The following is a 15,307-nucleotide window of genomic DNA, read 5'->3' on the forward strand; positions in this document are numbered from 1 at the left end:
AAAATGAGACCGCTATCCTGTTCTCGACAAAACTGCTATTTTAGGCAAGAAACTTAAACATTAGCACTTGACAAAAGTAAGCATGCGCAAACAAGGACTAACTTCAAAATGATTTTAACCTCTGTCTTGAAGCCCTTTCAGTAGCTAACTGTACCACTATAAGTGTCAAAAACATGAAAAATTTACTGCCTCGTGAGACAAATTAAACTGCAGTTTACTTGGTTAACCGAACACGGAAGTATGTGAAGGATATATATCTTGTCTAAGAGGCTGACGCAGAAATTTCTAGTAAAACAACATTTCCCAAGATGCACCGCGGATTCTGGTGATATCCACGCTACGATGATGTGAAGCGCTTGTTTTCGTCCCGGAGGTTGTGATCAGCTACCTGTAAACTGAAGCGTAACGGCTGTTATATCGAAATTAACGCAACATCCCCGGACTGTAGAGTAGCTGTTGCCCTCTGGATTCACTGTCAGACTGAGGGTTTCACCCACCGCTTCTTTTTCGGTGAGTTTATCGCCATGTTATCATCTGTTCCCACCAGGCTAATTGCGCGAAGGTCGCGCAGCCTGTCACCGTGCAGTCGTGTGCTCCAGACTAGTGCTAGCGGTGCGGCCTGTCAGGGCATCCGTGAAATACCGACGGAGGCCAACCGCAACCCCATTGTATCCACCTCCCGCGTCTCGAGGAGGGGGATTTTGGCTGAAGAGACCTCTGGTTCCAGTGTCAATCTGTCAGTGCAGTACCACCACCTCGCCCCTAGATGGCTGTCCAACCTGGAGAACCGTCGCAGCTCCTGGGCGGCCCTGGCCAACAGGGGGCGTAACAATAACAAATATTGGGAGGAGAGCGGGCAGAGCGGCGGAGGTGAAGGCCGGGGAACAGGTGGAGGAGCCAGCCGGGCAGGAGTGGCCTCTGCCGGTGTGCTGTCTGCTGCAGCCGTGGCCTTCTGCCTGAAGAGAGACTCTGATTCCAAAGGTAGGCTTAATCAGCTGTCATTGTGTACTGACTTAGAAGCCTGTAGTTCCTTAGTCTGGGGCCAGACACTTTTACACCTTTTCACAAGAAGCATACAAGTTTTGTAGTGGTCAACAGAGTATATAGTGGGATAAAACAATTTGCTAATGTGTACTTGTACTATGTTTTCCATATTATTCTTGTGTAATGGTTTCTGTATCTCTTTTGTGACAAGGTGATGCTCTTCTGGAGGCAGCAAGGACTAATAACGCTCAAGATGTGGCCAGGTACTCGACAGTCATTATGATTAAAAGGTTTCACACTCACCCCACAGAATGTTTTATACTACGTACACATGCTTCAACTACATTTCAGACATGTATACAACATTTTAGTCCGTGCAGTTTACCAGAAATTAGTATCTTCTACCCCTATCTGTAATGATGGCAGTGGATTATATGAAGAACAAACTTGAATATAAAGACCACTACATGACAAACAAACTACATTCCCAATGGGACAGTGGTCTGATATACATTACATCTGGAAAGTATTCACACCCCTTCACTTTCCCCAAATTCTTATGTTACAGCCTTATTCCAAAATGGATTAAATTCCCCCCCCACCTTCTCATCAATCTATACAAAATACCCCATAATGACAAAGCGAAAGGTTTTCTAGAAATTTGCTAATTTATTAATAAAAAACAAATCACATGTACATAAGTATTCACACCCTTTACTCAGTACTTTGTTGAAGCACCCTTGGCAGTAATTACAGCCTCAGGTCTTCTTGGTATGAAGCTACAAGCTTGGCACACCTGTACTTGGGGTATTTCTCCCAGTCGTCTCTGCAGATCCTCTCAAGCTCTGTCAGGTTAGCTGGGGAGCGTCGCTGCACAGCTATTTTCAGGTCTTTCCAGAGATGTTCAAGTCTGGGCTCTGGCCGGGCCACTCAAGGACATTCACAGACTTGTCCCGAAGCCACTCCTTTGTTGTCTTGGCTGTGTGCTTAGGGTTGTTGTCCTGTTGGACGGTAAACCTTCGCCCCAGTCTGAGGTCCTGAGCGCTCTGGAGCAGGTTTTCACCAAGGCCCTCCTCCCCTGATTGCTCAGTTTGTCTGGGCAGCCAGCTCTAGGAAGAGTCCTGGTGGTTCCAAACTTCTTCCATTTACGAACGATGGAGACCACTGTGCTCTTCGGGACCTTCAATGCTGCAGAAATGTTTTTGTACCCTTCTCCAGATCTGTGCCTCGATACAATCCTGTCTCAGCGGTCTCCAGACAATTCCTTTGACTTCATGGCTTGGTTTCTGCTCTGAGATGCACTGTCAACAGTGGGACCTTATATAGACAGGTGTGTGCCTTTCCAAATCATGTCCAATCAATTGAATTTACTACAGGTGGACTCCAATCAAGTTGTAAAAACATCTCAAGGATGATCAGTGGAAACAGAATGCACCTGAGATCACTTTTGAGTGTCATAGCAATGGGAGTGAATACTTCAGTTTTTTATTTTTAATAAATTTGCAAGAATTTCTAAAAAATCTTTTTTGCTTTGTCATTATGGATTATTGTGTGTAGATTGATGAGAAAAAAAGGAATTTAATCCATTTTGGAATAAGGCTGTAACATAACAAGATGTGGGGAAAGTGAAGGGGTGTGAATACTTTCCAGATACATTGTATATATGTATAAATAGTGTCAAGATATTAAGGCAGAATTTGTGTAATAACCTCAAGCTGGACTCCATTTCACTGGATAGTAGAAAGTAGAAGTCACAGCTCATCTGCTGAGGCCATTCAAAACAGTAGGGAACATCTGCAGTTATTTTAAAGCACAGTTATATCACTTGTAGTTGTATTCCCACCAATAACCACTAGGTGGAAGAAGAGGACTGTGTGTGTGTGTGTGTGTGTGTGTGTGTGTGTGTGTGTGTGTGTGTGTGTGTGTGTGTGTGTGTGTGTGTGTGTGTGTGTGTGTGTGTGTGTGTGTGTGTGTGTGTGTGTGTGTGTGTCTGAAGAGGTGATTGCAGGATGTTACACTCAGCCTCTTAGAGCTCCATTTCAACACTGTGCCTTCAGATTTTTTTCTCTGACATTGCATCACTTTTATTTTTCTATTCTAATTCACAAATCTATTAATATAAACTCTGGGTACTCCGGCTTCCTCCCACAGTCCAAAGACATGCAAAATGGGGACTAGGCTAATTGGATACTCTAAATTGACCATAGGTGTGGCTGTGAGTGTGAATGGTTGTCTGTCTCTATGTGTTTGCCCTGTGATGGACTGGCGACCTGTCCAGGGTGTACCCCGCCTCTCGCCCGAAAAGATGCTGGGATAGGCTCCAGCCCCCCCGCGACCCTACTAGAGGATAAGCGGTAGAAAATGAATGAATGAATGAATAATATAAACACATGCTCTGAGCTTGATCTTAAACTTAAACATATCCCCTACAAATTTCTTGCACACTCACAGCCATTCAACCAAAACAGGTATGCCACATGAGTAGAGAGGTGTGTGTGTGTGAGCGCTTTACCAAGCTTGTAGTACTTCTTGGTCCCATCTGTCTCATTGAGAATATTGCATTGCCAAACGCGAGGGCAGATTATGGAGACTGACACAGGTATACACACTCTGTCTCGGTCAGAGACATGAAACCAACTCCATAACCTGAACTTTGCTGTGGAAATCTCTTTGTGGTAGCAGAATACTCAAAAACCCATTATGTCCCAAGTAAGTACCTGTGAATACATTGGTACACACACATCACTCTTCATGGTGGCGTGTGGTGAGATTTCCTGTAAGATGTGCCGTTCACCCCCGGGAAGAAATCAGATTATTGTGTACATCTATTTTAATTGTATTAAATGGATGATTTTTATGTGCGCTCTCTGTGTTGTTGGACATTGGTATCCAAATCTATGTATTTGAGTGTGTGCATGCATGTGTTTATCCATGCGTGTCTCCATTTGCAGGCTTGGGTTACCTGTGCCCATGTGGCAGATGGTGCAGGTGAGAGTGCAGCGAGACAGCCAGTCAGCAGGTCACAGATGTGTTAAGTGCTTTGGTTGAGTTCATAGAAGTGGAGTGGAGTCTCAGGGTGTGTCTGCTGAGAGGCAGTCGAGAGATTAGAGGTTCCGTTTTCACACGGGCTTCAAAAAGAGATTATTCTTCAACTGTAACATCAGAACTTTTTTACAGTGTTGAGTCAGCATCACAAGGAGCATATGAGACTCATGTGTTGTCATAAAAGCAGGTTCTTCTCGTATGTGTCTTACTGTTCAGCTGCCAGAATGTCCGATATGCAATATTTTTAGATTTGAAAATGTTGGTTGGAAATAGTCAGTATTCCTCCTTATGTAATGTTGGTAAACCCCTTCTCAAGGCCTGCTTTCAGTTTACTCTGCTGTATTGGTGGTACGCAGCATTGCCTCGACAGTATTCAAGTTTAATTTTATTCAAGGTCACATGTGACTGTTACATTGGTCAATCTTAAAAAACAGGGAGAAGCTCTTTCCCTCCTCATGGAGCACAGCCCATCTACAATTCTGTTCATTTCAGTTCAGAGTTCTGACTTCCCACAATGTCCCGTCTTTAACTTAACCGTCTCATAAAATTAAAGTAGTAAGAGTCGCTTAGTTTGACTGGACTGAAACAAGTACTGCGACCTGAAAAGGCTGGATGCAGCTGTTACAGCATGCAGACCCGGCTGTGAAAACAGAGCCAGAGAGCACCAGAGCTGAGTGCAGACCTGACAGAGGCCACTGTGTTGACTGTAAACACACACACTGTCTACCTTCTCAGCACAGGAGACGACAGACGGATCACTTACACTCTCTCTCTCTCTCACGCTAACACACACACACACACACACACACACACACACACACACACACACACACACACTCTTATAAAGACTGTGCTGCTCCAGTACCTGATGTCATACCCTCAGGGAAAGAACGTAACACACACCTGGCTTACACCACAGACACTAACTGGTCAAGGAGCAAGTGTGTGGCTTCAGATAAAGACATTGTGTGCAGGTTTCATGCTGGTGTGTCTAACAAGGCAGATCTTTGATACAAATACACAAGCAGCTGGCCAGTTATAAATGCATTTTCACGTGCATTCGTTCCCCTTTACGTACAAACAAACATTTATTCTCGTATCATTACACTGTATCTTGGTATGTGTTAAAATGCTAACAAAACACTACTAATACTAGTGTATTTTTACCACTACTATAGAGGCACTTGTTTCAGACCTCTTCTACTAAATGTTGGCATTAATAGTGATGCTAAAATCAAATTATAACCCCTTTCTGTTTCATTTCCCCATCAGACTGCTAAACGAAGGGGTGGACCCAAATCACCGCCACCGTCTCGGTTGGACCGCTCTCATGGTGGCTGCCATGAACCGACAGCACAGGTCTGTGTGTGTGTCTTCATCCAACTAAACCCACTGAACAAAATGTGTGTTTTACAGTTGCGAGACGCCCTCCCTGGTGAGCATATGTTAACAGTAATGTAGCGCTTTGGTATCATGCAGCTGTCTGCATGAGTTAGCTTGTGAGCATATGTCATCCATGTCCCTGCTCTACTTGTTACAGTAGGTCTTCAGAAGTGCAAAGTGCGACTTTCAGACTGGCAGACGGTCTTTACCCGTTCCCCCATCTCTCTGTCCCAGCAAATTAAATTAGCCTCCTGGCCCCCAGAACACACACAACACAGAGAGGGGCCGAGGTTAAGGCTGGGCCAAATCCAATTTACTGGGTTTTTTTTTTTTTTTTTTTTTTTTTTTTTTTCTAATTTTCTATCAGGACTCTGGTCATTTTTTTTTATTTAAGGGCCTCATGAGCCAGTGAGAAGTATAATGTGAAATTTGAATATGGAAATAGCTTAAAATGAGCTTATTTTAATTAAAAGGTAACAGCTTCGGCTGCTTCAAGTTGGTAAGATAATGTGAATTAATGCCACTAAAATGGAAACAGTGTCTTCTAATGCTTAAATATTTATATAAAGTTGTTAGTGTTGAATCAAGTAATCAATGGTCCAATTAACAGAAACTCGGTCAATAGTTTCAGTCATCTATCAACAAAAACTGTCAGCTGGTTCCAGCTTCTCAAATGTGAGAATCTGCTGCTTTTACATGATTGTAAAATTGCATATCTTCTGTAGACATCACCTCGGGCTCTCGGACATTTTGTTGAACATTGCTCACAATTTTTCTTCCATTTCAGAGACAATGATCAATCATAAAAAGGATTGTAAGGTTGATCGTGAATGAAAATAATTGTCGGTTGCATTCTTTTTTTACTTTGATAATTTCACACAGTATGTCTTTGTATTTACATGACGTGTGCTGAGTGGTTGCTGGTGTGGAACATATTGATGTATGTTATGTCGTGTGTAATGATGTGATGTCTCTGTGTTTTTGGATACAAATTTGGTTGTATGGGTGTTTTGAATCTGTACGCACTGTGTACACGTGTCACTGCACTCTCTCTGTGTGTGTGTGTGTGTGTGTGTGTGTGTGTGTGTGTGTGTGTGTGTGTGTGTGTGTGTGTGTGTGTGTGTGTGTGTGTGTGTGTGTGTGTGTGTGTGTGTGTTATGAGTGCTATAACTCAGCGAGGCAGTGACACCCCTCTATGTTTAATCCCGTCTTCCAACCCCCCAGTGAGCCGTCACTGCTGCAGGGAAGACAGAACATCGGTTCACACACATCACTCACGCATCTCTCTCTCAGACACACACACACACACACACACACACACACACCCACACAGTGTGTGAGGATGCATGTGTGAATACACACATAAACACACACACACACAAACAGGGGGATTTTATACCAAATATCTTACAGGCCAACTGTCTATTACTCAGCCACACACAACTTTATTTGCAGCCGTTAAGTGAAAACACAAGGAGCATTAGTCACGAACAAGGTCTACCCTGTAGCTACAATGTCCGTGTAGACCCTATTGTTGAATTATTTCACCCCTCCCTCACTGTGCATATATATATATATATATTTTCCTGGACCAGAAGTGATAACTGTGTTTTGCCATTTCAGTGGAAGATGTAGCTGTCCTCTGACTGTTTGTAGGTGTTGTGTCCAACAGGCAGCCTCTCTTGTGTTCAGGGGTCGAGGTGCGGGTGTATGAGAGAATCAGGGGTGGAGTAGAGGGGTAAGAGTTAAGGGTGAGACATCAGGGGGCGTGTGATTGCTTAACTTTGATGTGGAGCTAAATCGGGGAGGCGCAGGGCCTGGCCCACTGTTTGCACTCTTTAACACACAATACCCATCTCCATCTCTCTTTCTCTCCCTCCATCCCTCCATCGCTGCATTCACGTGCACAATGGGCGCTCAGCCGAGTGAAACGCCTGTTGACCGTTCCGACCTGTCGGGCCGAGTGACTCGATGGGAGGGAGGGGGACACAAACGAGGGAAAGCGGAGGGATGGTGGAACGAGAGGACGAGTGGCCCATTGGGAAAGAGAGGGGGAGAAAGAAGTTTAGCAGTGGAGAGAGTGATGTGGAGTGGGATTATGGGTTTGGGATCGGGATTAGCTGGACTACATTTCACATTTGGAGTTTTAGAAAGAAAGAAATGCACTTAATGACCATAAACCCATGATGAACACCTTTTTATATACAGTATATTATGACTTTCAACAGCAACAGTTCAAGTCATGACGTCATGGTTTAAATGGTTTTCCTCAGGACAGCATGGAAAGGTGTAGTAAGACTGCAGTAAGAGCCTGTTACCTGCAGCGCTTCATTGAAACATCACAGTATTCGACTAAAGTGTTTTTCCTTTTGATTTTTTTTTACATATTATACGTATTACTTTCAAGTTCTTTGTTTAAGAAGTAAATCATTGCAGCACATATTTTCTGTATAAGATGAGGATGTGTCTAATGTAATCACCATCTCATGTAGGACTTCTAAAAGAAAATACTTGGAAGAAGACACAGTTAGATAAAATTACATTTTGACCAATCAGGTTATTTGTCTGAAATAAACAAGTAAGTGCAGTGAGCCTCTCCTCCTGGCACCTACCTGACCCCAGGTGCGCACCAGGTGAGATGAGGTGAAGTGAGGTCCAGCGTCTGGGCCAGGTGGTCAGAGACATGGATGGTCAGTTCAGCTCGGGTGTCTATTATAGCACCGGAGAGACGGAAGTGTCTGTTTCCTGTCTTCCCTCCAGGGCAGGATGGGAAACTAACACCAGTGTCCAGCAGTAACACCAGTCACCTGCTGGCAAACCTTTCGGCCCGAGCTGGAAGGTCAAATCTACCAGCCTTCGCATCACCGCGTTGAATAATGAGCGGCCATTACTACAACATTTTTGGTACAAAAGGAGAGGGAGGCAGCGAGGAGATCATCCTTTTAACTGGAGGTACACGTTCCAAGCATCTCCTCATCTGAAGTGTCCTTGAGCGAGACGCCGACCCCAGCTCAGCGCCGGGAGTGGTGGATCCCTGATGAAATAGATAAATAAATAAGGATTTTGTCACAAAGAATTTCACACTAACGTCATTTTAATACAAGTGTAACTGTTTGGTGCTTTGATGAGTGGTGTGTGACTCTGCACCAGAGGAAAAAATGCACATTAATAAAACAAAAATGTAAACAAAGATTGCAAAGCTCTCGGAAATGCAATCAGATTAATTAAGGTTAGGGTTAGGATGTTTCAGTTCAATAAAATGCTGCCTGTATTTTCTGTTACATCTTGTGACGGAGGCACAAGGTTGAGACACTGGACCCAAGACAAAGCCAAAGTAGTTGGAGATGAGGGCATTAAGTCGGCAGCTAGATAATTCCCTCCTTATTTATCTCACGTGAATTTTGAAAGTAAAGTAATAATGATATTGTTTTGGTCATTGTGAGATTGTTTTAGGAAGTCAGTAATTTAAACTTTTGGCTCAGTACTTTTAAAATCACAGTTTAACCTAATTAACCTCTGCATGCCTTCAGTTTGGCCTCAAATTAGTGCTGCAACTCTCCTAAATGTCCCAAATAAAGTTAGCCACTTGATCAGCAGTTGATTAGTAAAACTATAAAGTGTTTTGAAAAGCTCATTAGTTTTAACACTATCCTGTGTAATTAAATCTCCCTCTCTTTCATCTTTTTAGCTGCACTTCCCTCCTTTCATCCACTCCTCCTCCTCTTCCTCTCTGCCGTTTTCCTCTCTTTATCCTTTCTTGTTTACCTTTCTGATGCCATTAACCCTTTTCAGACCATCTCATTTCTTCACACAGTCCTGCCCAGCCTCGTGTGACCAACCATAGTTTGAGTTTGTGTGTGTCTGTATGTGTCTAGGAGGATGCATCGATGTGTTTGTAGAAGTGCTTGCAAGGGTGAGAGGAGAGCCCCCTGTGGGTCACCCCCCCCCCTCCTGCCGCCTCCAGCCACAGTGATACAGTAACAAAGGGGGACCTCCCGATAGTCCTTTTATTCCCCCTCAGCAAGGTCAGACACAAAGACCTGGTCAGGCTGTTCTCAGCCTCGCTCTCCCACAGGAAAATGCACGTTCTGTAGTAATGACACAAACTCAATCTGGTCAGTTCTTAATAATGTGAAAGGAGCTGAAGGGAAGCATTGTCTCATTTTTTTCATTTTTTCACATTGTTTGAATACTGTGTTGTGATATTTCATCCTCTACTATCATCGCAGACACTGATACCAGAGTCTGTTTTGATTATCTAATGATAGTCACTTTTTAAGCAAAAATGCCAAACATTTGCAGATTCCAGCTTCTGAAATGTGAAGACGATAAAACAGATAAAAGAGATAAAACAGCAATTTGAATATGTCACCTTGGGCTCTGGGAAATTACGGTTGGCATTTTCTTCTGATGCACAGTCTAGAGAGAAAGTAATCATAAAAAAAAAAAAAAAAAAATGCAGATTAATTTCTAGTGGAAAGAAAAAGGTTGTTTAAATATCCTCTGATTCCCTTTTTAAAAAAGTATTTTTTTCTGTTGCTGTAACAGGTGTTTAATTTCACCCCTCACCTTTAAATTGGCTCAGTGGTGTAATATCTGAGTTGACTTACGAAGCTGCTCCATCATTGAGGTCATATCTCCTGTCATGTCTCATTTTTAAGAGCACAGCCTCTCCGAAAGGGACGCTGCAGCTTGTTACGTGGTCAAGTGTGGTAAAAAAAAAAAAAAAAAAAAAAGGAGTCCACCTCATCCTCTTATGAGTAATCATTTTTGCTCCATTTAAGCCTTTTCAGGCCCCTTCTATAACCATTTAGCTGAAAATGATCCATCACTCCCTCCCAGGCTGCATTACATAGTCACAGGTTTAATGACAGCCAGCAGCGAACTGGCAGGGTTCATGTTTCGGCCATCGCCCCCGTTCTCTCTCCCTGTCGGCAAAGATGAGCTAACTAGCTTTTGTGCGTTTGTGTGCATTCATGTGCATGTCTGCGTCTCAATGTCAAAGCCATTGCTCATGTTCATGGTGGTAAATGTAAAGTGTGTGTGTGTGAGAGTGTGTTCTGTAGACGGAGAGACGGTACCTGGAATGTCCGTTGGGTCACAGTGAGTGGTGTTGCCGAGGTACTTGTGTTTGTTCTATAAGGCAGTACGCTCCAATGAAGGACCTCATTACAAACACACACTGCAACACACAGACCCCCCCCCCCCCCCCCCCCCAAACAGCGCCGGAAACAGGCCCGACCCTTGCCCCTTCAGTGTACACATATGTACATGTTACGGAGCAGACGAGTGTGTGGTGAAGGAGAGAAGCAGCCATTGGAGTGTATTCACCATAACGGGACAGACTAGAAACGGAAGTGAATCAGGCCAAAGAGTTGTGGTTGTTTGAGGAATTGGATATTTGCACCTACGTCTGCGTGCGTCGTGTTTGTTTGTTTTTTTAATCACAACCCTTCACTAAAGGGTCTGCGTTACAGTATGTTTGGTGAAAGCAAGTCTCACCCCAGTTCCAATAAAGAACAGATTTGCTTTTATTCTGTCTTTATTGATAGGCATGTATACGCTACAAAATGATGATGAATAACTGAAGAGGAACTTAGTTTAAATTCAGAAACAGGTTTTGGTTGACAGCTTCTGTATTAAAGTTCCACATTCATTTATCCACTGAAACACCTTTATTTGAACGATGACAACAGTGATTAAAGTGTCTCATTCATTGGCTACTAATATATCCCTATAACATATGGGGATGTACCAATGTACCAAATTCTATGTGGGATTATTATATGTAAATAAAAATTGTGTGTGTCTTTTCTGATTTCCAGTGTGGTGAAGGTTCTGGTGGAAGCCGGTGCCGACCCAAACGCCGGAGATCACTTCAACAATGTTTACGACACCTCACGGGAGAAAGGCATCCACTCCCTGGAAGGTAGAAAAAACACACCCAGCAACTATGTGTGTGTGTGTGTGTGTGTGTGTGTGTGTGTGTTTGTGTGTGCGTTCGGTTGCTATATTACACATATGAATCCTAAGTGTTGAACCAGATATTATGAGACATTATCATTTGCATAAAGATTTGCATATATGTACATGATTCATTTCTTCTGTATTATTTGTTTTATATGTTCTGTGACAAGTAGTGTGTGTGTTATTTCTTTTTCTCCTGAGCTGCACACACAGTCACACACAAACACACTGACAGGATGGCACAGGCGCACACACACACACACACACACACACACACACACACACACACACACCCCCCTTCTGTGTTGGGTTTCTGCAGACATATTTATATGGGATATGTATATTGCAGACATTTATATGGCTGTCAGGTTTGGGTCCACGTGGGGCTGGCGCAGCGTGGGGAAGCGTTTCCCAGACGCACACTGATGGATGGGCTAGGGGGGCCTGTGCGACGCTTTATTGGGTTAGCTATGATTATCCCGCCCTGTCTCACACACACACACACACACACACACACACACACACACACACACACACAGAGACACAGAGACACTGCAGAGAGAGACTGTCAGAGCGATAGAGAAAAGGAGTGGGATGGATGGAGGGAGGGAGGGAAAGACTGATGAAGCGAGGAAGAAGGAAAAGAGAGAAGCAGTGAAAGAAAAAAGGGGATGGGAAGAAGAACTGGAGTGTCGATGCGCAGCGAGAGGTTAAAGATGGAGGAGAAGGAAGAAGATGTGGATGTTTGGAGGGGTGTTAGAGGGAGGGAGCGATTGAAGGAAATGGGTTGGATGATGAGGGAGGGAGAGGAGAGGAAGTCAGGAAATGGATGAGACAAAGTTATTGGGATAGAGAGAGCAGGGAGTGAGGGGGGGGAGGGTGCGAGTGATGAAAGGAATTGATGGATGCCAAGGAGGAGAGGAAGGAGGCGGAAAAAATAAAATGGGATGATGGAGGAGTGGCACGAGATGAGTGCTCTTATGAAAAAGAGAAGTAAGGAGAGAATGATAGACTATCTCTATTATTAGTAAGGAGCAGCAAAGGAGGCCTTAAAACACAACTTGCATTACTCCGATCGTGTTGGACAGTTGGGCTTAAATCTGTGAAAATGAACAAAGCTGGAAACAGGAAAGACAATTTTGCAGTCTGCAGTGTTATCATTGTCACACTTTGTGGAGCCTCGCTGTTGAGTGAGAATAGATTAAATAAAGTTCTTCTGGAATCAAAGGCTGAAACGTTTCCTTTTAAATTTGTTTGTTACTTTATAATGATCATTTTCTTCAGCTCCAGGGAATATACTGTTTGCCTCTCATTGGACTCGTATTTTTCTTCTTTCCATCTTTGAGAAAGTTGTAATTTTTTTGAAATCCTTTTTGATTCAAAACTTATTAAAAGTAGAAGATTTTTTTTTTTGTTCATTATTTGTCAGACATAAAAAAAAAGCCCATGTGCATGTGTTTTTTTCACATCTCTCATCTCTTTCTTGTCTCTCATGTTTTTTTCCCTCCCTCCCTGCAGTCCTGGTGTCCAGAGAGGATGAATTCAGCAGCAGACTCAGCAGCAGGGCTGGTTTCCGCGGCTGCACAGCGCTTCACTACGCCACACTGGCAGATGACCCACACACTGTCCGCATGCTGCTGGAGGCGGGTACGTCACAGCCCACCCACCCTAACACCACAGAGGAGTCCACATCGTTCATACTTTTTGATATCTACACACAGACTGTTAAAAGAAGTTGTACCTGTGCACTTTCTGCATAACAACTCTACAGTTTTACATCATAGTGGCCTGACTTGATTCTCTTAGGTGAAAATCTAAATAGTGAAAATCTGAAGGTAGGATCAGTTTCTTAGCCAGTAAGTATTTTAGACTTTACTGTGGCCCATTTTCATGTTGCTCATTTTGTTTTATTCGGAATTCTGTCAGTCGCTGCTAAACCAGTCTAACACGCCTCCGTTATATTGCCCTTTGGAAGCGAAAAGTCCCAGTGGTTCAACATAATATCTTTAGCTGTTGTTAGGATGAAGTTCAAGCAGTCTGGATTGTTGTCATTCCACAGTTAGCTTACTCATTTATTACCTCTGCCAAGGAGGTATGTTGTCAGTCCCAAACAGTTTGTTTGTTTGTTTCTGGACATGGGTCAACGATCTTGATAGAAAGTTATTCCAAAGAAATAACTTGCCATTTAGTGAGCCCTTTTCATTTTCATTCAAATATTTTAACTGTCGTGTGTAGAAATAAAATTTAAGCCTGAACTGATTTTCTGGCATTTTGAATTTCCGGCGAAACATTTTTTGCTTTTCTTTCAGGATATTTGATCTGGTCCTCTGAATCTAGATCAGAATTTTCTTATTTATTTATTTATTTAGAGTGTTTTCTTCCCCTGAGATAGAAGGATATACACATCCTTATCCTTATCTTTCACATCCTCCTTTTATTGGATAATAATGTTTCTGTTAATTAATGAGAAATTAATTCGAGAATATCATTTATTTATTTTAGGAAGCAAATAATTAATTCAAGGGTAAGAGTTTTACCGCGACACATGCAGGGCTCTTACTTTTACTCTTTGATGTCCCAACTAAATGTTTTTCATTGCTCTCCATAAGCTTTAAGAAGCTTTCCATGTGTCATCATCTTAACGTAATATAAACAGTATTACAAAGCTCATTTGAAATTGATCACTTGTTCATACCCCCTCTCTGTTCACCCCCATTACAGTCGCACCTGTCATTGACTCAGCTCCACACACACACGCACACACATTCATAGACCCAGAGGGCAGAATATCCCCCTCAGTTTCCAGGCGAGCAGCTCTTAAACAAGCTAGGCCTAGTTGAACTGTGACCCCTGCACAGAACATGCCCTTGGGGTAACTCCACAGTCACAGGATGTGTGTGTCTTTGTGAGTGTGTTTGTGTGTGAAAGCATGTGTGTGTTTGTGCACTCAAGCCTCCATTTCATTAAAATATTCATATATTCATGTATGCTTTTATCCTTTTTATATGCGTCTGTTTGTACACGCCTCTTTGAACCTTAACTCGGGTGACATTTGGAGTTGTTGCTTTTTAGGCTGATGGGTTTTTAATCTAAAAACACTCCGTCTTTTGGCTCAAACACCCCAACCACTACCACCATCACTACACAAACACACACAAGCTAGTATTAATGTCTTGTTTATGTTTATGATGGATGGTGCATCCAAAGCTGTGTCTGCCTGTCTCTCCGTCTCACCCCTGCGCCTGTAAGCACTCTGTACGCTTAAACAAATCACCTCGTCTAACTCGATCAAATGTTCTGCAGACGCATTTTTGAATTAAAAAGGTAAGAAATTTCACAAAGCAGAGACATTTGTTTTAGGACAATCAGATTAAAGACGGGGTTGGTCGTTGCTCGCCCGACTGTGCCGTTTCTGGGTTGGCGCCACCATCTCGGCCAATAACAATCATGACATCACGCACTCTCAATCAAAAACACATTGCTGTTCGTGTGTGTGCGTGATTCAGTGTAAATCGGTGCATAATTAAGTCTTTGATTGTAGAGTTTTTAAGGCCTGTTTGATTATTCTTGACAAAGCATGTGTCATTTATACTGTGTTTGTCTTTCATCCATTTCCCCTTTGTAGCCTCCTAGCCATCTTTTTTTCTTTACATCATCACCAAAAATCTTATAACTGCCACAGCTTCAGGACATCTGTGTGGATTTGGGTGTGTGCGTCATCTTCCCCTCATGTATGTGCACATCGTGTGTATCCTATACCTTGTTATTTCCCCTGTGTTTGTGTGCGTCCATGTTACTCTGCTAGCCGTGGGTTTGCTCTTTTGGCCTTAGCTGGCCCTCGACTCACATCTCCATCCATCACAGTCTCCAGGCCCACCCTCAGGCTTCTCCTGGCCCCTCAGTCCCTCACCCTACCTGCGGAGGCTCT

The 15,307-nt window shown here is 43.2% G+C and overlaps 1 protein-coding gene across 1 annotated transcript in view; it reads left to right on the forward strand.

Annotated features, from left to right (window-relative positions):
• The first annotated feature begins 330 nt into the window (after window positions 1-330).
• The window catches only part of clpb (ClpB family mitochondrial disaggregase), a 33,099-nt gene continuing 18,122 nt past the window's right edge, over window positions 331-15,307 (forward strand). The window contains exons 1-5 of the mRNA XM_056374337.1: window positions 331-981; window positions 1,196-1,247; window positions 5,302-5,388; window positions 11,238-11,341; window positions 12,898-13,026. Coding sequence (XP_056230312.1) covers window positions 525-981; window positions 1,196-1,247; window positions 5,302-5,388; window positions 11,238-11,341; window positions 12,898-13,026 — 829 coding nt within the window. The 5' untranslated portion in view covers window positions 331-524. The remainder of the gene's footprint in view (window positions 982-1,195; window positions 1,248-5,301; window positions 5,389-11,237; window positions 11,342-12,897; window positions 13,027-15,307) is intronic.

The sequence above is a fragment of the Seriola aureovittata genome, chromosome 4 (genome assembly GCF_021018895.1).
Source record: "Seriola aureovittata isolate HTS-2021-v1 ecotype China chromosome 4, ASM2101889v1, whole genome shotgun sequence".
NCBI lineage: Eukaryota > Metazoa > Chordata > Actinopteri > Carangiformes > Carangidae > Seriola > Seriola aureovittata.